Source organism: Hermetia illucens, chromosome 3 (assembly GCF_905115235.1).
Source record: "Hermetia illucens chromosome 3, iHerIll2.2.curated.20191125, whole genome shotgun sequence".
Taxonomy (NCBI): Eukaryota; Metazoa; Arthropoda; class Insecta; order Diptera; family Stratiomyidae; genus Hermetia; species Hermetia illucens.
The window spans coordinates 134056172-134082782 of NC_051851.1; the positions used below are offsets into that span (position 1 = coordinate 134056172).

The following is a 26611-nucleotide window of genomic DNA, read 5'->3' on the forward strand; positions in this document are numbered from 1 at the left end:
TACTAAATTTTAATCCATTAATCCTAGTGATATACCTAGGAACAGACGACAGGCGGTTTGTTATAAGGGCATTCTCGTTTTTTCTTGTTCCCAAACAGCGGAATTGCAATCCTACTCAGAAGTGAAATTTATTGAAGATACGATCGGTGGTGGGTTGAATCTAGACAAGTTAATAAAATCAGATCGCGTCAACAGCCGAGAAGGAGGGTTTAGGTATGAGACGATGGACGAGTTCCCCGTCGGTTAAGGGCTTAACTCTATGTGTTTTTTGGATCAGCACGTTGAATGCAGCTTTACTTAAAAATGTTATTCGTTTTGTATTCACAATGAAGCATGATAATTCCACCACTGATCACTACTGGCTTCAACAGTTTCTGGATTGTCGTGATCTGGTGTTAAGCTAGTGTTTGGTTAGGTTTCAAACTGTGACAGGTCTTGTCGCAAGATTGAATTAGTTATGGGCCAATGTGTGATCAACTGATTGTGGTGGCTCTCATACTTGTAAACCTAACTGTGTCCCACTCCAAAGAATATCCACCAACGCCGATAATTTGGTTCATGTCCAAGTTACGAATTCATCTTCCGCCGGCTCGTCGAGTACGAGTTAAAATACGTTCCAATAGGTCTAAGCCTTTAAAGCTTCCCTAAACTTTACTCAACCACACTTCTCAGTTCCAGTATGTGTGCACGGAAGTCTTCCTACAGGATGGAATGCGGCAGGTTTTGTCTTTAATATAATAATATTTCAAACTCTTTAATGCAAAGTTTGCACCACTCGGTCCACGGAAGATGCGAATTGCCAGCGGATCATGGGGTTAGAGGTTGAGTTAGAATGTTATCCGCAGAATTAATCAAGATGGAAACATATACAAAAAAAGGATAACTCAAGAAGGCTACATGCAGGAGGAATAAATCGAGTTTCTAGGCACCACGGAATGTGATGGCAAATATGCAGGTTAGGTACGAAATAGCTGCAATGCTTTTCTTCTGCCATACAAATTCAAGCAATGCGCCGGAAGACGAATCTTCTGTATGTACTATTTTTGGTATCAGCAAAAGTTAAAAAAAAAACCTGAAACAATATCAATAAATTAACCAAGCCAATAATCAGAATTCTAATTCTGACCGTATGAAATATGTATATAATCACTATAGTCCCTTAAATGGCACATACTACATAACATAACCTTCATCGTTTTGGGCTTCCATAAATGTGCTTCAGCTCTCCCCATGACTTCTGGGAAGCCTACAATCCTCTTTTGCACGCCAACGTGAACCACGTTATTATTTGTTTAAGATGGTGTTGGTGCAGAGTACTACGATGACACGTAGGAGATAGGGGCAACAGGAGGAATAACAACAGCACAGCTAGATCATCGTCCCGGAATAATCTCAATTTGATATTGACAAAACTGCAGAGCGCTTTTAATGCATCGAGTAAAATCGAGTTTGGCGACATCAGAAGCGAAAATAATGCTACCAAGATAGACAATTGATCAAGGTTCTGGTATAAATGCAGATAGAATGAGAGCAATGAACCGTCAGACTGAGAACCTTCGCAGGTTGATATTTATCTTTAGTCTGACTTTACTGGCCTCCTTCTCCAAATCCAGAGCCATGTAGTTAAGGTCTAAGACTTGATAAAAGAGTAAGCAGATGTTATTAGTGTAATTGAGATGCTTGACCTCAATGCATTATATGATATTTTGCGCCGTCATGTGCCACTCTGATAATAGCTATTAGTTTTTCCAGAATGTCCTCTCGAATAGAACACTCCAGATAAACGTCCTGTTGAACAATGCAAGTAAGGCGAGGAGCTGAACTCCAGGTAATGCTTCACAATGATAAGGAGAATGAAGAGCGGGAAACCTCATGCTTTCTATCGATCAAGCGTTCAAGGTGTTCTTTAATGCATTCCAAAATCATGTTAGCTATTATGTCAACCGCCTCCAATCGTCCCATTTCTTTCCCCGCTCATTGGGAAACATCTCACATTCCTAGGATTTACGAATAGGTGGAATAAGAATTCCATAGAGATTGCAGGGGCAGTGCCGTTTTTTCAAATTTCACTAAGATTCTACCTCGATGCATCTGACATTCTGCAACATTATATATTATGTAAAGTACATCAGATATAGTCCTTGTTGGAACTGTCGAAAGATTTCTCATAATTGATGAAAGAATGGTGAAACAAAGACCTAAACGATATAGCGAAAGTCCGTCTGCTCTCAGTCAATCGCACTTTCTAGGTCTGCTTTGGTGATTAAAACATTATTTTAGCTATTTTTGCACCAGCATTCAAAACGGGTGACTTTTCTTGGCAAAGCGATCATACTTTTCTTCTACTCCTGAAAAAGATAAAACATTTCCGGATTTCGATATCATCACGGTATTGTGACCAATATTTCACCCAAAAGCCACCGAATGTTATACGGTTGAGATTCAAAGGGGGTTGTTTCTTCACTTCCTAAGCTCCACGGTAACGTGGGTGGGAAGCCTACCCCGACCGCTGGACTGCCAAAAGGCTTACGACATGCTACAGTATATCGTACCGAAGTTATTGTTATTTGCGATAGTTTCTGTCTGCTTCTTGTGAATTATCCTGTATCACAGAGCACGGTATACTATACTTCGCGAGATTTGTCATGATATCGGAGTACCTTAAGAGCCTTTAGTTTCTTACGCTTGTCGTTCGACCAGCTGAAATCCCATTCATTCTATAGAAACCTCTGCGTTCAAACACTTTGCCACCAAAGTCAGACTGTGGAAGTTACAGGAATTTTCCATTGTTGACATTATGGTCCTCAGGAACATTCTTCCTCACAAATTTCCTCCTCCTTCGCTGTATAGGAAGTCTCTGATTTAGTCAGACTTCTCAGAATACAATAATGCAATGTCGCAAGAAGAGGAGCCGTATTCACCAAAGACCCACTACCCTGCCTTAGTTAACCCCAGAATGGAAAAAATGAACGTTGTTGAGAGCCAACTTCTTCCTTCTTGTCTGTTAATGAAAGCAAAAGGTCGTTGTTGCAAAGTCAGTCAATTTTCGAGGCCTGTCAAACAGTGTAAATATAATTCGGGATTTGCAAATAGCTAACACAGAAATCTCCATCCGTTTAATCACTTTTTATAACAAGCAGGGTATATTTGTGTGAATTTTCGATCCCCAACATACCGGGGAATTTCAGTGGGCTGTCCACTACCTTGACAGTTAGTACTATTAGCACCAACAAGAGTCGGGTTTAACCACTAATTTCCTGAAACACCTATTCGTTATAAGGCTATTCAGACTATAGCGAATTTTCCGCCCTTCTCTCTCAAACGGGGGAAGGGAAAGAGGAACAAATAGATGCAGGAAATATAATATATATATTAAGTAATCCAATTACTTTTTATTTTAATAATTTCTTTACCGTTAAGTAATTAACACCACTTCTCATTTCAACAATCCTTATAAATATTTAAGATATTTTTAAATTAACAATTCATATGTTATTTTCATTAATGTACACTTAACATTACTTTTTAATTCAACGAACTCAAAAAGACTTCTCTGTTCAATTCCCAACTTGATATCTATAATTTGTGACAGGTCTCCTAAAACAAAATTATTCATCGCACACTTTTTTGAGATCTTCCACTCCCTTGGCGTGCCACGCAAAGTGGATAGATCCGCGCCATCTATTTGCTCGCACTCGCAACATTCGAAATAAATTTCGAATGCTGCGAATCCTGCCGCGCCACATCACTCCGCCCCCAGATGAAACCTAGGGGTTTCAGCGACTGATCCCCGAACTTCGTTCGCCGTTAATCCACAAAGCGGACACGACGTTGCTTCGGGGCGCACGCGGGTTTCAGTCTGGACAAAGAGACCGCCTTTTTGTGACCACTGATCTCGAGCTGGAAGAAATGTTCTCCCCGCTCGAGAACGCGGTACGGGCCCTCATATGGAGGCTGCAGCGGCTTCCGGACGGCATCCGTCCTGATCAGCACGTGCGTGCAAGTGTCCAGCTCCTTGGGCGAACAGGCAGGTATGGATGAGTGTCGAGTGGGTGGTGGCGCTTTGATGCGTCGGAGATTGTCTCTCAGCAGACGCACCAACCCCGACTCCGTGAGACCCGATCTCTTGTCGAAGACCGGATCGCTTGGGAGTCTCGGGTTCTCCCCGTAAACCAGCTCCGCGGGGCTGGCAGCAAACTCCTCTCGGCGGGTTGTTCGAAGGCCGAGTAGGACGAGAGGCAAGACTTGCGTCCAGGACGGGTCGTCGCGTGCCATAATGGCGGCTTTCAGCGTCCGGTGCCAACGTTCCAACATCCCATTGGATTGTGGGTGGTATGCCGTAGTCCGCTGGCGTTTAAAACCAAGGAGTTTGCCTAACTCGGAGAAAAGGGTGGACTCAAATTGCATTCCCTGGTCAGTGATGACCACTGCAGGGACGCCAAAGCGAGGTATCCACTCTCGACAGAGGGCTTCAGCACATGATTGCGCCGTGATGTCTTTCAGAGGTATTGCCTCAGGCCACCGCGTGAACCTGTCGATGATTGTGAGGCAATACTTATAACCGTGCGAGTCTCGCAAAGGCCCTATTATGTCGAGGTGTATGGTGTGGAAACGCTTGGTAGTGCGGGGGAATGAGCCCACTTCTTTCCTTACATGCCTGGAGACTTTACACTTTTGGCATGCGATGCACTCTCTGGCCCAGGAATTGATATCCTTGTTCATGGAGGGCCAGAAGTATTTTCCGGTGACTAACCGGTTTGTTGTCCTGATGCCGGGGTGCGCCAAGTCGTGAACTGCGTGGAACACTTCCTTGCGAAATGTGGCCGGAATGTATGGCCGAGGTCCTTTTTCCGAGTCTTCGCAGCAGAGCGAGAGGTTTGAGCCGAAGATGGGCAACTCCCGAAATTTGTATTTGGGGTTGGACTTGAGGCTCTGAAGTGCTGCGTCATCCACTTGCGCCTTGGCAATAGCCGAGAAATCGAGTGAGGCGGGGATGTTAACTTCGGAGACACGAGACAAAGCGTCAGCAACAATGTTGTCCTTCCCGGACACGTGCTGGATGTCCGACGTAAACTGGCTTATGAAGCTCAGGTGTCGAAGCTGACGAGGGGACGCTTTGTCGGGCTTCTGTTTCAAAGCGAACGTGAGAGGCTTATGGTCCGTGAACACTGTGAACGGCCTGCCTTCTAGGGAGAAACGGAAGTATTTGATGGACAGGTATGCGGCGAGCAGTTCGCGATCGTAGGTGCTGTAGTTCCGTTGAGCGGGATTCAACTGCTTCGAGAAGAAGCTCAACGGCTGCCAAACTTGGTCCACCTTTTGGTGAAGGGCAGCACCTACTGCGATGTCAGAGGCATCAACAAAAACGGCTAGGGGTGCATCTTGCAGAGGGAATGCCAAGAGTGTAGCGTCAGCCAGTTGTTGACGAGATTTGTCAAACGCGCAGATAGCCTCTTCAGACCACACGATCTCTCGTGTGTCCTTAGTTTTGGGGCCAGACAAGTACGCGTTCAAAATGGACTGGAGATGGGCGGCCTTGGGCAGGAAACGACGGTAGAAGTTCAGCATGCCCAAGAACCTCCTCAACTCCCTCACTGTCTTTGGACGCGGGAAGCTTGATATCGCTTGCACCTTGTCTGGGTCGGGCTGTATTCCTTCAGGGGAAATGAAATGGCCGAGGAATCTCACCTGTTGTTGAAGGAATTTGCATTTCTCAACGTTTAGGACTAAACCGGCCTCAAGGAGACGTTGAAAAATGCACTCGAGATGGGCTAAGTGCTCAGACTCAGTGGAAGAAGCGACCAAAACATCATCCAAATATACGAAACAGAATTCGAGGTTTCGCAGGACTGAGTGAATGAACCTTTGAAAGGTTTGCGCCGCGTTGCACAATCCGAAAGTCATCCGGGTGAACTCGAAGAGTCCAAAGGGTGTGCATATTGCCGTCTTTGGAATGTCTTCAGGAGCTACTGGAATTTGGTGATAAGCCTTGGTTAAGTCCAAGGTCGAAAAGATGCGGCAATTCGCGAGGTGATGCGCAAAGTCATGGATGAGTGGAATTGGATATCGGTCAGGAACAGTCTGTGCATTTAGTCTTCTGTAATCCCCACATGGGCGCCATTCGCCGTTTGGCTTAGGGACCATATGCAGTGGGGAAGACCAACAGCTGTTTGAGGGCCTGCAGATACCCTGTTGAACGAGTTGTTCAAACTCTTTCCGTGCAATTGCCAGTTTCTGAGATGGTAGAGGACGCACCTTCGAGAAGATCGGGGAACCAGTAGTGATAATGTGGTGCTGCACATTGTGCTTCACTGGTTTGGAGAGACTACAGTTGGTAGTAATCTGGCTGAACTTTTGGAGAAGTGCCCGAACACGAGAGTCGGTAATGTCTTCTAAAAGAACGGAAAGATTATTGCCTGGGTGAGATACCATATGTCCCGACGTATTAAGGTTGGTCGTGGAATCTATAAGAGACTTGTTTTGCAAGTCCACCAGCAATCCATAGTGACACAGGAAGTCTGCGCCTAGTATGGGGAAGCTGACATCCGCCAGGATGAAACGCCACGAAAACGTCCTACGCAAGCCAAGACTCACGTCCACTTGCCTATACCCGTACGTGTTTATGCGGGAGGAATTTGCTGCCGCAAGTTTGAGCGGTTGAGGGAAAAGTTGATGATGCTGGGGTACGGGAAGGACCGAAACCTCCGCACCCGTGTCGACGAGGTAGTTGCGCCTGCTGAGAGGGTCGAAAATAGTTAGGCGACGTGGCGCTGCGTTCTGGGTGGCCGCCGCCAAGACCCCCCGCGGACCTAGTTTTTTGCGGTAGAAGAGAATCTACACGGTAGCGTACATCTTGTCGCTTTATCCCCGAATCTGCGGTGGTACCAGCAAATCCCTGGGTCCGTGGACTGTCTTGACGACCTGCTACCTGATCGCCCTTTTCGGATGGCAGACCGCGAGCGTGCTCGCGATCTGGCGCCCGAACGCTGAGCGTCCAACGTCGCCCGCATCTCGGCCATACTGGCTGTTAATGCAGCAATCTCGCGCCTCAATTCACCCACCTCATCCGACGGTGGTTGAACGGCCGCCAAGGTTGGGCGTACGTACACCTCCTGAACCTGGTCGGCCGTCGCTGCCAGTTCCTCCAAGGAACCGGAGACGCAAGCGAGGATCGCCTGGGTGCCCTCCAGGAGCCGACGCAGCCAGAGCGACTTGATCAGGTCTTCGCCGATCTTACTCCCACCCAATTCCGTTTGAAGTAGTCTTTGGAGTCTTGTAGAATTTGTAGGCCACGAAGGAGATGGCTAGCAGGCCAATGGTAAGGACGATTCCTCCGATGAACGAGGGTCCATCGAAGTGGCGGCAATTCGGAGGAGGCTTGACCGTGGTTGTTGTGCTGGGACTAGGAGGCGTCGTTGGGGTTCTTGGAATTGGCGTTGTTGAAGTTGAGGTGGTCGAAGTGCTAGATGAACTTGAGGTAGCTGAACTGGTGGTTGTGTTTTTGGGAAGTTCCGGGGTCACCAATTAAGTAATCCAATTACTTTTTATTTTAATAATTTCTTTACCGTTAAGTAATTAACACCACTTCTCATTTCAACAATCCTTATAAATATTTAAGATATTTTTAAATTAACAATTCATATGTTATTTTCATTAATGTACACTTAACATTACTTTTTAATTCAACGAACTCAAAAAGACTTCTCTGTTCAATTCCCAACTTGATATCTATAATTTGTGACAGGTCTCCTAAAACAAAATTATTCATCGCACACTTTTTTGAGATCTTCCACTCCCTTGGCGTGCCACGCAAAGTGGATAGATCCGCGCCATCTATTTGCTCGCACTCGCAACATTCGAAATAAATTTCGAATGCTGCGAATCCTGCCGCGCCACATATATAAGGCTTCATGTTTTGAATAAAGGAAGTGGCTCTCAAGGATTATTTTGAGGGTTGCCCTATTTGAGCACCTTCCTCATTAGTTTTATTCTTATAAATGCGGCCAAGCCAATCATACTTTATTATACTGTTGGCATAGAACTTGTAAAAATGATTAATAACAACAATCAGCAACTATCTCTTTCTTTCTACAGTTGAAGCGGCATCCTTATTAAGTTACAAAAATCTTTGTTCGCAAACAACTATGCCAGGGTAACCGTGCACTAGTTGCGGGCGCAATGTTCGATAACTTCTGCCGAAATTGACGTTGGGGAACCATAGGGTATCATAAGCTGCCAGCTTGGTTTGCATAGATTCCAAATATTATAGATGGACTCTTCCGGGCTGATGCTGCATCGATTCGAAAACTTTCTGACTTTGGGTTTTCTAAAGGGGCTATAGCTTCTGTAATATAATTGCGTCTTACAGTGCTTCATTCCCATTTCGTTAAAGAAAATGGTGTTGAGGTCTCCAAGATAAATTTTAAGAGCCATTTTTGTCACACTAAAAAGCGCCAAAAGTGATGATTTACCATCGAGTACATATAAAATACTCTCAAATCGATGATGCGTAGCCTCATATGAGCTTATGTTCGCGAGTATCACCTATTTAGATAAGTAATTATAATGCCCTAACCACTAAGCTCTTAATATATTTTAGATAATTTACAATTCAAAATAGATTTGTTCTATGTTTGATGTCTTTACCTTATATAACACTTGAAGAATGGCTCCTCAAATTAATCTGTTCTTAAATCTTACAAGTCAGCTTATGAGTGTAAAAACAAACAAAAACTTGATTGCAGCAGACCTACATAGTATTTACTTCAAAATCAGGACGAGTGTTTATCAGATATGTCAGCATAGTGCTCCGACGAGTTTGGTGCAGGAAAAAACGTATCTTTGATATAGGAGAGGAAATCCTGTTTAAGGGAGGGAGGGCTAGGGTTAGTTTGGTGAAAAAATGGCAGGTTTTTAAGCTTTTTTTACGGATACATAGTGTCAAATTATTTAGTAAATTTCCATATGATAATGGAACAATCGAACAATATTTCCTGAAATTTCTATTGCAAAAAATTGAATCTCCGAGGGAACTTTGAGAAATAGTTATTTTGCGGTGTACACGATATCTCGTACAGAACAGCAGATTTAGAGTTATGGCGTACATGGACTTCAAAAATAGCAAGTTTCAAAAAAAGGACACTATTTACACTCAGAACGAGCAGTGTTTCTAAAATTGCGATTTTTCAGAAAACGGAGTAACATATTGATTTGGGGTTCTTTTACTTTGAAGATAATGAATGATAAAAATGTATTCGATTGTTGTTGTTTTTATACATAGGTTTGTACTTGATTTTGAAATTGCCCTTTTTGTTGAGACTTCATCTTGCTCATCTGCTTTTTTAATCAAACCGTGATTTCGAAGAAGAAAGTGTAAACGCAGTTTTGTTTAGAACACATAGTTATGGCCTGAATTAGAATTTTAGCAACTTAAAAAAATTTAATTTCAAAATCGTCCCCATTTGTGTGCCTTCTTCAAATTTTTTGATAACTCCCCTGTAAGGAGAAAACCCGGCGGTACGGGCCCTCTAGGATCCTCCCCTTTCATTCCCGGCTCCCGAAAAAATTCTGGTCCGAGCGGAATCCGCTCTTCTTGCTCCCCTTCTCGTCAAGCCTGTTCTTCAATTGTTCTCAAAAGTGAGTTATTATACTAAAAAACGGTTAACTGATCGTGGAACGCAATGAATGACGGACCTGATTGGTGAATATCTAAATTTTAGAATGAAATCTGGCAGCCTGTCTTTTATCACTGCCTAAGCTTTGAATACCCGAGGCTACATTGTATTTAAGTAATCCAATTAAGTAATTATGATTACTTATTATTTTTATTGAAATATTTAAGCCAACTCAATGCGAATTTTATACAGCAAACTCAACGCGAATTCTATACAGTAAACTCAACTCAAATTCTATTTTCAAAAAGGACTTCCATATTCTTTAGCAATTTTCAACTTAATAATTAAATTCAGTGACAGGTCTGAAAAACATAATTACTGCGATCTTCCACTCCCTTGGTGTGCCACGCAAAGTGGATAGATCCGCGCCATCTATTCGCTCGCAACATTCGAAATAAATTTCGAATGCTGCGAATCCTGCCGCGCCACATCACTCCGCCCCCAGATGAAACCTAGGGGGTTTCAGCGACTGATCCCCGAACTTCGTTCGCCGTTAATCCACAAAGCGGACACGACGTTGCTTCGGGGCGCACGCGGGTTTCAGCCTGGACAAAGAGACCGCCTTTTTGTGACCACCGATCTCGAGCTGGAAGAAATGTTCTCCCCGCTCGAGAACGCGGTACGGGCCCTCATATGGAGGCTGCAGCGGCTTCCGGACGGCATCCGTTCTGATCAGCACATGCGTGCATGTGTCCAGTTCCTTGGGCGAACAAGCAGGTATGGACGAGTGTCGAGTGGGTGGTGTCGCCTTGATGCGCCGGAGATTGTCCCTCAGCAGACGCACCAACCCCGACTCCGTGAGACCCGATCTCTTGTCGAAGACCGGATCGCTTGGGAGTCTTGGGTTCTCCCCGTAAACCAGCTCCGCGGGGCTGGCAGCAAATTCCTCTCGGCGGGTTGTACGAAGGCCGAGTAGGACGAGAGGCAAGACTTGCGTCCAGGACGGGTCGTCGCGTGCCATAATGGCGGCTTTCAGCGTCCGGTGCCAACGTTCCAACATCCCATTGGATTGTGGGTGGTATGCCGTAGTCCGCTGGCGTTTAAAACCAAGGAGTTTGCCTAACTCGGAGAAAAGGGTGGACTCAAATTGCATTCCCTGGTCAGTGATGACCACTGCAGGGACGCCAAAGCGAGGTATCCACTCTCGACAGAGGGCTTCAGCACATGATTGCGCCGTGATGTCTTTCAGAGGTATTGCCTCAGGCCACCGCGTGAACCTGTCGATGATTGTGAGGCAATACTTATAACCATGCGAGTCTCGCAAAGGCCCTATAATGTCGAGGTGTATGGTGTGGAAACGCTTGGTAGTGCGGGGGAATGAGCCCACTTCTTTCCTAACATGCCTGGAGACCTTACATTTTTGGCATGCGATGCACTCTCTGGCCCAGGAATTGATATCCTTGTTCATGGAGGGCCAGAAGTATTTTCCGGTGACTAACCGGTTTGTTGTCCTGATGCCGGGGTGCGCCAAGTCGTGAACTGCGTGGAACACTTCCTTGCGAAATGTGGCCGGAATGTATGGCCGAGGTCCTTTTTCCGAGTCTTCGCAGCAGAGCGAGAGGTTTGAGCCGAAGATGGGCAACTCCCGAAATTTGTATTTGGGGTTGGACTTGAGGCTCTGAAGTGCTGCGTCATCCACTTGCGCCTTGGCAATAGCCGAGAAATCGAGTGAGGCGGGGATGTTAACTTCGGAGACACGAGACAAAGCGTCAGCAACAATGTTGTCCTTCCCGGACACGTGCTGGATGTCCGACGTAAACTGGCTTATGAAGCTCAGGTGTCGAAGCTGACGAGGGGACGCTTTGTCGGGCTTCTGTTTCAAAGCGAACGTGAGAGGCTTATGGTCCGTGAACACTGTGAACGGCCTGCCTTCTAGGGAGAAACGGAAGTATTTGATGGACAGGTATGCGGCGAGCAGTTCGCGATCGTAGGTGCTGTAGTTCCGTTGAGCGGGATTCAACTGCTTCGAGAAGAAGCTCAACGGCTGCCAAACTTGGTCCACCTTTTGGTGAAGGGCAGCACCTACTGCGATGTCAGAGGCATCAACAAAAACGGCTAGGGGTGCATCTTGCAGAGGGAATGCCAAGAGTGTAGCGTCAGCCAGTTGTTGACGAGATTTGTCAAACGCGCAGATAGCCTCTTCAGACCACACGATCTCTCGTGTGTCCTTAGTTTTGGGGCCAGACAAGTACGCGTTCAAAATGGACTGGAGATGGGCGGCCTTGGGCAGGAAACGACGGTAGAAGTTTAGCATGCCCAAGAACCTCCTCAACTCCCTCACTGTCTTTGGACGCGGGAAGCTTGTGATTGCTTGCACCTTGTCTGGGTCGGGCTGTATTCCTTCAGGGGAAATGAAATGGCCGAGGAATCTCACCTGTTGTTGAAGGAATTTGCATTTCTCAACGTTTAGGACTAAACCGGCCTCAAGGAGACGTTGAAAAATGCACTCGAGATGGGCTAAGTGCTCAGACTCAGTGGAAGAAGCGACCAAAACATCATCCAAATATACGAAACAGAATTCGAGGTTTCGCAGGACTGAGTGAATGAACCTTTGAAAGGTTTGCGCCGCGTTGCACAATCCGAAAGTCATCCGGGTGAACTCGAAGAGTCCAAAGGGTGTGCATATTGCCGTCTTTGGAATGTCTTCAGGAGCTACTGGAATTTGGTGATAAGCCTTGGTTAAGTCCAAGGTCGAAAAGATGCGGCAATTCGCGAGGTGATGCGCAAAGTCGTGGATGAGTGGAATTGGATATCGGTCAGGAACAGTCTGTGCATTTAGCCTTCTGTAATCCCCACATGGGCGCCATTCGCCGTTTGGCTTAGGGACCATATGCAGTGGGGAAGACCAACAGCTGTTTGAGGGCCTGCAGATACCCTGTTGAACGAGTTGTTCAAACTCTTTCCGTGCAATTGCCAGTTTCTGAGATGGTAGAGGACGCACCTTCGAGAAGATCGGGGAACCAGTAGTGATAATGTGGTGCTGCACATTGTGCTTCACTGGTTTGGAGAGACTACAGTTGGTAGTAATCTGGCTGAACTTTTGGAGAAGTGCCCGAACACGAGAGTCGGTAATGTCTTCTAAAAGAACGGAAAGATTATTGCCTGGGTGAGATACCATATGTCCCGACGTATTAAGGTTGGTCGTGGAATCTATAAGAGACTTGTTTTGCAAGTCCACCAGCAATCCATAGTGACACAGGAAGTCTGCGCCTAGTATGGGGAAGCTGACATCCGCCAGGATGAAACGCCACGAAAACGTCCTACGCAAGCCAAGACTCACGTCCACTTGCCTATACCCGTACGTGTTTATGCGGGAGGAATTTGCTGCCGCAAGTTTGAGCGGTTGAGGGAAAAGTTGATGATGCTGGGGTACGGGAAGAACCGAAACCTCCGCACCCGTGTCGACGAGGTAGTTGCGCCTGCTGAGGGGGTCAAAAATAGTTAGGCGACGTGGTGCTGCGTTCTGGGTGGCCGCCGCCAAAACCCCCCGCGGACCTAGTTTTTTGCGGTAGAAGAGAATCTACACGGTAGCGTACATCTTGTCGCTTTATCCCCGAATCTGCGGTGGTACCAGCAAATCCCTGGGTCCGTGGACTGTCTTGACGACCTGCTACCTGATCGCCCTTTTCGGATGGCAGACCGCGAGCGTGCTCGCGATCTGGCGCCCGAACGCTGAGCGTCCAACGTCGCCCGCATCTCGGCCATACTGGCTGTTAATGCAGCAATCTCGCGCCTCAATTCACCCACCTCATCCGACGGTGGTTGAACGGCCGCCAAGGTTGGGCGTACGTACACCTCCTGAACCTGGTCGGCCGTCGCTGCCAGTTCCTCCAAGGAACCGGAGACGCAAGCGAGGATCGCCCGGGTGCCCTCCGGGAGCCGACGCAGCCAGAGCGACTTGATCAGGTCTTCGCCGATCTTACTCCCACCCAATTGCCTCATTTATTATTATTTTTATTGAAATATTTAAGCCAACTCAATGCGAATTTTATACAGCAAACTCAACGCGAATTCTATACAGTAAACTCAACTCAAATTCTATTTTCAAAAAGGACTTCCATATTCTTTAGCAATTTTCAACTTAATAATTAAATTCAGTGACAGGTCTGAAAAACATAATTACTGCGATCTTCCACTCCCTTGGTGTGCCACGCAAAGTGGATAGATCCGCGCCATCTATTCGCTCGCAACATTCGAAATAAATTTCGAATGCTGCGAATCCTGCCGCGCCACAGTATTGTAAATTGTAATCATATGGGTTTTGTTGCACGGGCTTTATAATTTATAATTGGTCACAAATATTCATGCTTACGTCGGGGGTGTCTTCCTCCCAACAGCTAGGGTCTTGATCTGAGGTAATATAACCATACGCGATCGTTATTCACCTATATATACCAGTCGATTCAGCTGTGAATGAGTACCTGAGCCAAATGAGGGGAATAATCACGGGCCAGCGCAACGCTGACGCCATGGCCTCCCGTTACGGTGCCTTAACACAATTCAATACTCAGATTCAATTGAACTGTCGCGCCAACGATTATTATTATATATATCATCACCATGAACCCCCATGTGAAGCATAGCGCTTCATTCAGATCTACGCGGCATCGTTGATAGTTTCTGGCAATGTGCTTGAATTACCCCCACGAATTTCTGAGAAGTATGCACTATTTCTTAATTTTTCTGCGCCGCGTATCTTTAGGGCACCTCGTCAAGTCATCGCATTACTTCCACCATCTACCCATTCCATAGTCCGCATTAAGTTGGAAGGCGCTTTAGGATTCTTAAAGGACTTAACGGCGAGCTCTTATGGCGGGGACAATCAGAAATCGTCATAGCTTCTATAATAATATTAATCCATTGTCGACTATGTAGAAAAATAGATAAACCTTCATTTTTAAAAAAGCCAGATTCTGGGATTACCCTCATATTATCAAATCAAGTCACGAATGATCTGAGCTGTAAGTGGTTATATGATTTGTATGAAGTGCATACTGCACAAATATGCAATCATGTGGAGTATATGCCCATTTACATATGTATTCTGGCAACTACTTATGTTCTGAAATTCACCTAATTCGACTATGAATGTAATTTATATTTTATTTTTTAAATAAGTCATTGTTTACAAATCGTGACCATTATCATTGCATCGCTCAACATAAAAATTGCGGATGTATCTTTACCATCCCACATTATTGAATCGTTTTGCTTGAAAATACATGCAATTTCAATAAAATGTTGTTTATCTTGTCATTAATATTCTTGACGTATATTTATTCTTCACTTACGAGAAGCTCAGATTCTGTTAGTCATACTTCTAGGAATAAGTATGTGACTGTTATGGGAATATCTTTAGATGAAGAAATACCGGTTGTGGAAGTGTATTTACTTTAAATATAATAATACTTCCAAAGGTGTCAATATCTGTATACGTATGTGTATTGCAAAGGTATTAATTGGAATAGTATTGATTGGGTTAATGAGGGAGATTTATCTATGATCGCTAAAAAAGGAGGCTTTATGTTGTTGCTGAAAAGTGAAACTTCCATATCCAAAAATCTGGTTCACTGAAAGTTTATTGAACATTTATTGGCCGGTCTAAATGTACAAATAGGAATATCGACGTCAACGAAAAGAGACACAGAAGAAAGGATATGTTTGGCATTTGAAAGGGTATTGATAGACTACTTGAACCGTAACCTTCGACCACTAAATGATTACTCAAAAGTTTTTGTCTCTAAGCATTAAAATTAAAAATTAGGTACTCGATTCTCGATATTTCTGATGGAAAGAAATAATTGGTAATATGTAGCTGTACCTCCCGTCGTTAAAACTATATTAATTCCAATATTCCATATTTCCATTTTTCCATTAGCAGTAGTCTATAGGTATAGTGTTTCAAAAAACCATGTCAACTAGAAAAATTTAAGACAAGAGAAGGACATTAATGCAAATTTTTATCTATTTTCATTACAGAGGTCCCAACAATGCTGTCAGAAATTGAAGCACTCCCCTCAATCCAACTGGGAGACTATACACTTCAGTTTGAATTAGATGACTTAACACCTTTTGGCAAAGAAGTTGCAGAAAGGGAATTACGTGAAACACCAGAAATTAAAGCACAAGCAGTAGCTGATCTAAAACGCTTATTGGAAGGTGAATTGTAGAAAAATATATATTGGAATAGAATGAAAAAAATTAATGAAATAGAAGGAAAAGAACGCCGTTCTCTTCTAAGAATCATAAGTAATATTGGAATATACATTATCTGCAGATACCACAGTAGAGATAAATATTTTCCAATGTGAGACATCGTTTAGTAGATGATTTTTCTTTCTAAAATTTTACTGGAAGTTCTTGAAGTTACTTTCTCTAATTAGACTTTTTTATTTAAATGAGGTTTCCTCAGAAAGATCGAGTGATCATCATCAACATTATTAACGGCGCAACAACCGGTATCCGGTCTAGGCCTGCCTTAATAAGGAACTCCAGACATCCCGGTTTTGCGCCGAGGTCCACCAATTCGATATCCCTAAAAGCTGTCTGGCGTCCTGACCTACGCCATCGCTCCATCTTAGGCAGGGTCTGCCTCGTCTTCTTTTTCTACCATAGATGTTGTCCTTATGGAGTTTCCGGGTGGGATCATCCTCATCCATACGGATTAAGTGACCCGCCCACCGCAACCGATTGAACCGGATTTTATCCACAACCAGACGGTCATGGTATTGCACATAGATTCTTCTCTTGGATGCGGCCAAGATTTCGCTATTTTGCTTGCCAAGAACCCAAGTCTCCGAGGAAAACATGAGGACTGGCAAGATCATAGTCTTGTACAGCAAGAGCTTGGAGGAGTTAGGAGAAATTATCAACGGCCTCGAATCGGTCTCCTATCCTTATTCTTCTCATTTGACTAGTGCGATTTGATGTTGGTTGGTTGGTTGGTATTTGGTGTTGACGTTGCCACCATGCTCGAAAGCAGCTATACGTCTCGAATCGTTCTTTCCATGATGTCGATATCATTAGCATAGGCCAGGAGTTGGGTGGACTTAAATCGAGTGATATGAAGCTCAAATCTACCCACTTATATGCAGTTTGAGCTGTAACTTTTACATTAATCATCAAGCGCTTGGATAGAGTTAGCCTCAATTTCTTCCAGCATAACTCGATTGATGAGGATGATTTTTTCTCGGATTGCTAACTTGAATTCGTCGAAATCGCAGAGTTGTTTTGGTAGATTGGGGACAGGAAGTAGTGCTACAAAAAAAACACAAGGAAAAAATCGGGGACTGACGGTCTTTGAAACACCACCTAATCTGGATACAATACGGAAATAATCACGGCGAAATTACTTACTTGTATAGGCGAGAATGTAATTCACCATGCAAAATTCGTCACATATTCCAATCGCTCATCCCAAGCTCAACGGAATGTTTGCAAACATTGCCGAAAGACCAGGGTATTCGAAGGAGGGATTGTGTATAGAATTCTAAACTTAGGCACTAGAGTTTTTTTTCGTAAAAAGGATGACCGATAATTTCGTCGAGTGCAGATGCAACTTATGAGGTTCTGCATTACGTGGGTTTATATCCGCCTCTGTGTATATTTATTTTAAGCAGCTCCTTTTGCTTCGATGTATAGCTAAATATTGCCACCCTCACTGGAAAGACGGAGGAACTCACAACAGCCCTTCGGAAAAGGCGCATTGATATTTGCGCTCTGCAAGAAACTCGATGGTGTGTTGCTAAAAGTCGGGCTTTGGAGCAGGTAATAAAGGTAGCGAGCGTATAGTCGATTTTGCGGACACTCATCGTCTTGTACTTGTAAATACATGGTTCATCAAACGATCTTATCTTCATATATTTTATAGTGGGAATAGTAAAACGCCGACATTTTATCATCGTCACTGACTGCAAAGCTGTTTACTATAAAACCTTTGTATCTCTATATCGGCGGTTGATTGATATCTTGCGAATCAAATCACCGATAAAACAACTTGAGGATCGCACTGACCCGCCGCGTATTAAATGGTGGCGATTTCGCGAAAAAAAAGAAGACATGACCTCACTTACGCGAATGTGGGAAAACCGTGGAACCAAGTTCAAAATTCGATCCACAAAACGGCCTATCCTACCCTCGGGGTCACCATGCCAGGGTAAGCGGTACCAAAATACCTGGCTTTGTGATGACAATGTTCAAATGAAGGTCAAAAGAAATGCCTCTACCATAAGTCTCTGGGCGATAAAGCGCTGGCCAATTGACAAACTTACAAGAATGTCAATCGGAAAGCAAAGCTATCAAAGCTATCACTGTTATCCAAATGGTCCATTACAAAGACCTTTACAATAAATTGGATCCTTGGGACGGTGAGAGAGATGTCAAAAGCCGACACCAACACACACAGGATATAGAAAACTTTTGTTGCGTTAATGCCAAGAGTGATACTTTGCTAAGCGATCGACGAGCCGCAACGGATAGGTGTCGAGAAAAGAATTTGTTTCCACTGCCACTGCCACAAGCATTGCCAACATTTGGAACAATTCCACCTGTCAGCGCCACTGAGGTCGAAGAAGCAATAAAGCAAATGATATCAGAAAAAGCAGCAGGATCTGACGATCGCATCTGAGCTCTGGAAGTGCTGGCTCCCACGGTGACTTAATGAATTCTTCAATCGACTTATTCAGGAGGGATTGGCGAGAAAGCACCCCTGTAACAATATGGAAAAAAAGGTAATCCCGCAGAATGTTCAAATTACCGTCCGATTCGTTTGCTGTCCCATACCATGAAGTTTTTTTAACGCATTCTTGACAGCCGTATTCGCGACATCGTTCAAATCACAGTGAATCAAGTCGGGGTTGTCAAGAACTGCGGAACTACTGACACAATTTACACACACGTTACACGGATGCTCAAAGAGAAATACCGTGAGAATATCGCCCTGTTTACATTCCATTTCTGGATCTAGAGAAGGCATTTGACCGTGTGCCACACACACTCATTTGGTATGCTCTACCGCGAGACCTAGGACCAGAAAAACTCGTGCGCTGGGCTAAATTGCTCTACCACGATCCGAAAAGTAAAGTTCGAGTGTGGTAAGCATATCAAAATCGTTTTGTGCCTCTATTGGTGTTCATCAAAAAAGCGACTTCTCACCACCCTTTGTTTGTTATCCATACTGTCACGTGGAACATCCAACGTCCAGCACTATACACTGCTTTATGCAAATGTTGTTTTCCTGGCGTTTAATAGCAAATATGATCTCGAGCAACTTGTCCAAAAATGGAATGATCGCCGTAAGCAACACGGTACCAGATTGAACTGAATAAAATAGCATTTCTGTCGACCGATCCCCATGAAACAGGCACTATCAGTGGCAGTGACTGATGTCTTCGATGGTAGGGTCACATAATTCGCGCTAACGAGAATTCACTTGCTAAGATTTGGTCTGAACATCGAAGTCGATGGGAAAAGACCAAAAGTCCGGCTGAAGCAACGGTGGCTTGACACGCTGATGGTGATTTTAAGGCCTCGCGACTGCATCTAGATCAGGGTTTTGAGAGAACAAAATGGTGCAACCGATCAAGAGGAGCCGGTTGGGCTTGTGAACGAGACAAGGTTGAAGAAGATAGCTAAGTTGGTTTTTTGGAGCTTCCTTTTAGGCATTGTAATGACAAAATGCAATCGGTAATGATCCAACGGCCATATTGAGTCAGTGGAGACGACCAAGAGGGAAGAGCTATCCCAAAAACAAAAGAATAACCAAATTGACCCTGAAATATTGAAGCTCCATCGAAGTTTTCCTTCGACACGTCTTGCCGAAAAATACCAAACCAGCAAGGGACTTCGCGTGCTCCTAACGAATAAACATGTGAGCTAAAGTTGAAAGTTAAAAATAATTAAAAAGGAGCCGTAAAACTCCGGACACGAATGACGCGACTGAAAGGAAAGATATTTCTCTTGCCTCAGATGTATGATGAGGCGCGGCCTCTGACATCCCTACCTTTCTTCCGATAGAATGACCTGAGGATGCCAAGGCAGGGAGGCAACCTCGACGGCTGCGCCTCGCCATGCATCTGACGCAGGAGAAGCATCGATTGAAGCTGCGATCCGTCATGGATGATTGCGGCTCTCGGGTTCGGACTTTCACGGCTCCACACGCGCAGTTAAGCCGTTATTTTCTTAGCTCGCGTGATGGCATTTCGGTAAGCTCGCCCTAATCCCCTGTTCGTGGTATTTTTCAGGAATCGGTGTGGATCTACACATCTTTAATGGACACGTGAGGGATCAAAGTGCTCATTCCCGAGACTGACTAGCACAAAGGCATGCAAGCACGTGTCGATGGAGCACTTCGATAGAGCTAATATTTGCGGGCGGACTTTCACGATAGATTTCGCCATCCTTTTAGATTTTTGGGACAGGTCTCCCCTCTTGGTCGTTTCCAGTTACTCATGATGATCGTTTGAACACCGCCAATAGCATTTCATCTCGGTTGAGTTCCCCATGACATGGAACGCATTCCCTGCAGGTGTACTTGGGACGTTGCTCTGGTTCAATCACATGTCTATAAATGCTCGTTATTGTATTTCTCCATTCTATGACATAGCATGCACTTGGAACGCCTACCGCAATCGCGAGTTGTGCGACTCTTTTACCCGCGCCGCCTGTAGCGTTATGTTCGGTCAATAGTACTTGTATGCGACCAGGCTTTCCTTTCCATTAAACAGCATGCTGGGGACTTTGTCGCATTCCCGCGCAATGTGATCCTTTTCCCCGCATCATCTACCAATCAAGGGCACTTTTACATGCCCTCCTCAAGAGACACTTGAAGTATCTCTACAAAGAGATCTATTTTCCAACACGGAACGTAAAGGGGCTTATACACTAACATTACAGATAAAAGAATTGCCGCTATCTGTGTGTCACCTGGCTGAAAAGGCTGCTGTGATAAGGCAATGCAGGGGTTTGCTTTAGAAATGACCTTGCCTAGGAGCTGCATGATCAAAAGTGGTTCACAGACGTGGATCACCCTCTTTTAACTAGGAGAAAAAGTACCTTGTTCAGGTCTAAGCTTCGCCAAAGCTACTTCTTTTTAAAGGGCTAAGGGATCAAGATAATTGGCCGGACCAATTGAAGAGGAACTTTCTCCCATATTTCATATTCATAAATAGAGAACTGATATGATGTTGTCGCAATTTCGTTAGAATCTTCTTTAAGTTTGGTAATTTATTGACTTGAAGAATATTGTGACTATTGGGTTACCTAAATGGATGGAGATGTAAAAATCTTAGAAAGCGCTAGCAGGTGAACGTAAAAACTTATGCCTTCTCTCGAACCCTATCGTCAACGGACCGCCATTTAAGTATTATTTGATGCGGTGGACTTTCCGTTGAGTTCGAGCTGTTTCAGCACTAGGTATTTTTATAATTGAGGAGTTTTCTAGTTTTTCCTTGACTTAACTATCTATGCCCCCGCTGAAATCATTTCCTTTTATCAAGGACGAGTTTTTGTGTTCACTAGCCATCGGGAACTAGTCTCATTCACATTTACCAATGATTGCCTCCTACCTACGTTCTGCAATTGGTTCCACTGGAATCATAACTACTTCATCTGCTGTTTTAAATACACTGAATTCGTCATCGTTTGTCAGCGTACAAGGATCTCTAGCTATGAGTAATTTTCCGTTGTCTTTTGGGCTACGACAATTTGGCGGCTTTCTTCCAAGTACCATAATTACCTAATTACGTCTCACTAGCATATTCCACTTCAAATTGGCGGCGATCATCATCGATTTTGAAATTACTGTATGCCCATTAACTTCCACTTTGATAGTGTATTTTTTGCAGTTCGTGATCATGATTGCTTCATCCTTCTTTCCAGTTAAGTAAATTGAATAACTTTGCGTGTCTGTCACACATACATTCCTTGCAAACAGAACGTATTGACAAGAAATTTGGAGGAAATGTTAGAGCTTTAAACACCTCCACACGTGCGACGACAGCATGACTTTATGTCAGGTTTAGGAAACCCTCCACCCGAGTTATCTCTGGCGAGCGCAATACTGACCACATTGCCTCCTACAGTGTACTGTAGTGCATCGTTACGGTCTTGAATGAAGTACTCTAACACACTTCAAGGCCTTGATCCAATAGGATTGTTGCGCCAACGATTATTATTATTATTAGAAGACCCTCTCCAGGGAGGACCTTCTCCAGGGAGGTGTGAAGTTTTTTGCCGAGTATGGCTATGTGAGGTAACCAGCCATCAAATTGTGCGAAAAATAAGCCCGTCGTGAAAATTATGCTGACCTCATTATCCTTTTTTTTTCACTGAAGTTTTTATTCCGGACCGCGTGGTATCACCCCCTTTCTGGAGGTTATAAATGGCACACTTAAACTAAGGTCGTCTCAAATTTGTGAAACATGGTTTGGGCTGGAAATCCAAACATAAAGATATCACTTACAAAACAACAAAGTAACCATGAGTAATCTGTTTGAAGATAAATACGACAGGTTCTGTCGTGTTTCCTTATTTCTCACATTAAACAGTGAAGTCAAATATAAACTTAAAATTCGCCAAAACTATAAATGCCACGAATTCGGAGAAGCTGAAGACATCAAAGTCTGAATCAAATCTGTGCCAAGCATCAATCCATTATGAAAAGGGTTTTAGACTTCTGGTAAATATTAATTATTCAGGCCGAAAAAAAGTAGAGTAGGTAAACCAAGGGGTCGGTTTCCCATTTTATTAACAACTAACTGACTAAAAAGAAAATTGTTCTTTAAACTTTCTGTTCATAGTGTTTTTTTATATGTCCGCAATAATACGCGACAAGGAGTTTTGAAGGGCAATTGATTTTGATTAGAACCTGAACCACAACTAAATATAGAAATTTTTTACGCCTTGAACAATCACATTTAAAAACAATTTTTGTTTACAAAAATATAGATTGGAGAAATAATTTTAATATTTGCTTTATTCAACGATTTGTATTGGATTGATTTCAAGAAAACTTATTCAATCGATCGCATAATCATAGAAGAGAAGGATTCATGTAAAAATAAATAACTCTGGGGTTCATGGGCTGACCTAGACAACGAATTGGTTGCTATTCCATAAATACATTTTAGAAATCCATTCTTTTTTATTCAAATAAAGGTGGTATATCATAAACTATTGATTTCGAAGTTCACTGCGAATCTGGCTGGTTTTAACAAGATTACGCTGGGTCAAAAATGTATTTCTAATTGAATGCTTTTTCTGCACTAAAATAAAATATAATAGATACATTACACTATTGCACATACAATGAACGAGATGAATAACAAAAATGTTATGTGGAATATATGAAGTTTACATAAAAAACCATAAAACTTCTTCCATTCGTCCTTGCAAGTTCCAATTTTCCAAGTCTGTACATAAATATTTCGCAATAACATATGCACAGTTTTCTGTAAATTGACCTTGCGCATGGACCAGATAGTGCACTACTGGCTCTTGATGATGCTGAACAACTTACGAAACTAACTATACGTATAACTTTGAATCCACACTGAAAATAAGGTGACGAAGACGTCAGCATTTTGAAGTGGGATACATTTTAGACCAGAATATATCAAATCGGAAACCCTTAAATGATGACGTCTTTACCTAAAATCGAGACTTTGAAAATAAACCTATTTTTACAATGACATCGATTTCCTGCGTTTTGGAAGTCACTTAATCAATATAGAGTACAATCAAGGCAATAAATCCGAGAAGTTTGTTGTAAATCCCATCATCAATAAGAAGGTCACAATGTGCCAATTTTGTTGAACTGAAAACGTGTTTTGTCCGCATACGCCCAGAACATTATTTGCCCTTTACCAAAGAGGTTTCATTCCAGGCAAATCAACAACAGATTAGATTTTCTCTCTGCGACAAGCGATGGAAAAACGGTTGGAATATGGACGTCAGTTGCACCATCTTTTCATCGACTTTAAAGCCGCCTATGATAGCATAGCCAGGGTAAAAGTGTACACGGCCATGAGAGAATTCGGTATCCCGACGAAATTGATAAGACTGACTAGGCTGACCCTGACCAATGTGCGAGGCCAGATAAAAGCAGCATTCGACACCAGCAACGGTCTACGACAAGGGAATTTATTTATTTAATGGGGACAATACACAGAAAACAAATTCCTTATTACATATTGTCTCCAGAGGGAGGGGCAAGTGAATGGCTTATTTTACGTTTATAACTAGAAAAGGAAGTAGAATCGAAGGACCCAAGCTGTAGGGCGTTGTAGGATCGGAGAGTGGAAGTAAATCTCGAGCTCCGCGAAGAGTACATTAAAAATGTCCGCACTACGTGTGTTATGAGACGAGGCGATACGGAAAGTAATATCCGAGTTGACGGAGCAGTCCATCAAACAATTGCAGAGTTTGAAAAGAGTACACATATCAAGGAAGATACGGCCTTGTTGTAGGGAGGGTAGATTGAGGGTGCGGAGTTGTGAGTCGTAGATCTATGTTTCACGAAACCATGCTGCTCTTTGACAATGAGGTGACCGAAGTACGCAGTGAACCAGTCGTTGATGTATCTTTCGAGGATTTTGGAGCAAGAGGGCAGAAGAGAAATGGGGCGGTAGTTCACCGCAAGAGAAGGGTCTCCGCTCTTGAGGATAGGCATGATAAGGGTCTCTTTTCAGAGACAGGGAAAGTAGCATTCATCTAGACTTTTGTTGTAGATTATACTCTGGGGGGAGGGAAATGTGTTTTCTAGGAAGCGCATCGGGGCCAGGTGCGACATTGAGGTCAAGATTACTAATGAGGAACTCAACCAAGGAAGGCGTAAGGAGAGGAGTGGCCAGAGATTCGGAGCAGTCTGCAGTTATGAGAGGTGTAGAGGGTGGAGGACTCGAGAGAGAAAATACTGAAGAGAAATAGGTGCAGAGTAGGTCGCAGGATTGTTATAGGAAGTTGGCAGTGGAGTCAGCGAAACTGATAGAAGAAAGGAAAGATTAAGTGGGATTACGGGAATTGCGAGCGTGAGACCAAAAGGGTTTTAAGTTACCGCGGGCAAGGGCGGCTTCGATGCTCAATAAGTACCTTTTACACACTTTTCTGATCATTGACTTCACAGTAGAGCGTATAGTTTTAAAGTGAGCAAGCTCGGCGTCATTCTTAGAAGCCCGGAACTTTTTCCGCAGTGTATGTTTCATGCGAATGTTAATTAGAATTTCCGTTGTGAACCAAGTTGGGTACGAACGTAGGCAGGGAGGGGAAGAAGGGACAGAATATTGTAAAAGGTGTCTAGAGCTTGATCATACGATGAGTTACTTAATATATGTACCCAGGTTGAAAGACGCTAAAGCTGAGTTCAGACCGTCAAAATTGGCTTTACGGAAGTTGAACTTAGTGGATTTAGGCTTGGTTTTGAATTTTGTATGTATCTTTTATTGCAATTAGACCGGATACCGGTTGTAGCGTGGATGATGAATAAGACATCCACTACCTTATGATGCCATGCCGCCATCATTCGAACTTTGACTTGTTGAAGTGTGTTTTTGATGTAGTTAGTATCTTGCTAAACCCATCGTAGAAAAAAAACTTGATGTAAATACCTATATTAAACACAAGATCACAAAGTTTAATTGAAGAGACGCTTCTCTACATATCAATGTTAAAAGCATCTTATAAACGTAATAAAAAAATAGCAAAGCTTAGACAAGCAATAAATAATTGCTAAAATATGCTTCAACACTGATGCATACTTAGCAACAAAATTGAGTGTGAAGTTGACTTTGTGTAGTGAAACTTATACTGCTAAACATCCGTAATTTCAAAATTATTTTATATGCATACATGGCAAGGGAAGATACTTGGAAATAAATATAAAGTTAAGAAGATACAACATTTTCTGTGAGTTGCGTAAATTATATTCAAGTTTTACGTGTTTCTCGTCATTCTATTTGATTATTACCTTGATGTCCATTACCGGCTTAATGAAAGTCGGTTTTTTTCTGAGAACTATCATTATATCGTTGTTTGCATGTTTATATTCTTTATTCGTACTTGAATTCGTCTAATGAATATGTTTTCCACATTTTACTCCTTTTTCAGATGAAAATGATCTCTATGTGCCTATTGAAAATGAAGAGTGGCTTGTGAGATTTTTACGGCCATGTAAATTTTATCCAGAAAGTGCTAAAGAGTTGGTAAGTACATTTATGGTTTTTAATTAGTGTGGAATGAGACCGAAGGTTTCTTGACTAATTCTTAAATGAACTTTAAACCTACATAAGTTATTAGAGTTAGATATTTTAGCCAGTTGCGTACGCTCTGGAATTAAGTGCGTCAAACAACAAGGGTCCAGGTTCATTTTTCAAAATTTCGAAAAATTGCTCGCTTTTAATTTTTGTCTATTCGAAATTGGACGGAGGCGAAAATTAAAGATTTAACTATCTTTTGCAGTGAAAAAAATTTAGAGATAAAAGATTAAAGATTAAAGATTAAAGATATTGAATTTTGGCCATTGTGGTTTTCTGCACTCGAAATTAATCTCTAGGTGTTTGGCCTGACTGTTTCGAATAGGCTGGTTTGCCTATCTAATGATAGTTTGCTTTTGTCTATGAACGGAATGAAGTGCTCTTTCAACAAATTCTTCAAATTACATTTTCATCAGAATCAATAACAAATTTTGAACTAAATCCAAAGCTAGAGAATCAACACAACTATTGTAATTTATAATACTATTTATCATTTGTAATCACCGAATAGGAGATTAGCTGATGAGCAATAAAATCATCGATTAAATTTCAATTGATATGAGCCACTAATATTTTATTCTCAGTTGCTGACTGCATGTATCCTCTTGTTAGTATTTTTATTAAGGTTTTGTGGCCCCATCCATGACAAAGGGAGGGGTGTGAATTTTTTCACTACATATAGTCGCGTGG

At 43.1% G+C, this 26611-nt stretch overlaps 1 protein-coding gene across 4 annotated transcripts in view; it reads left to right on the top strand.

Moving 5' to 3' along the window:
* LOC119650693 (alpha-tocopherol transfer protein-like) overlaps window positions 1–26611 on the top strand; it is a 60056-nt gene that overhangs the window by 26997 nt on the left and 6448 nt on the right. For all 4 annotated transcript variants that reach the window (XM_038053672.1, XM_038053670.1, XM_038053669.1 and 1 more), the window contains 2 exons: window positions 15654–15833; window positions 25776–25870. In XM_038053672.1, the coding sequence (XP_037909600.1) occupies window positions 15665–15833; window positions 25776–25870 (264 nt within the window). In that variant the 5' untranslated portion in view covers window positions 15654–15664. The remainder of the gene's footprint in view (window positions 1–15653; window positions 15834–25775; window positions 25871–26611) is intronic.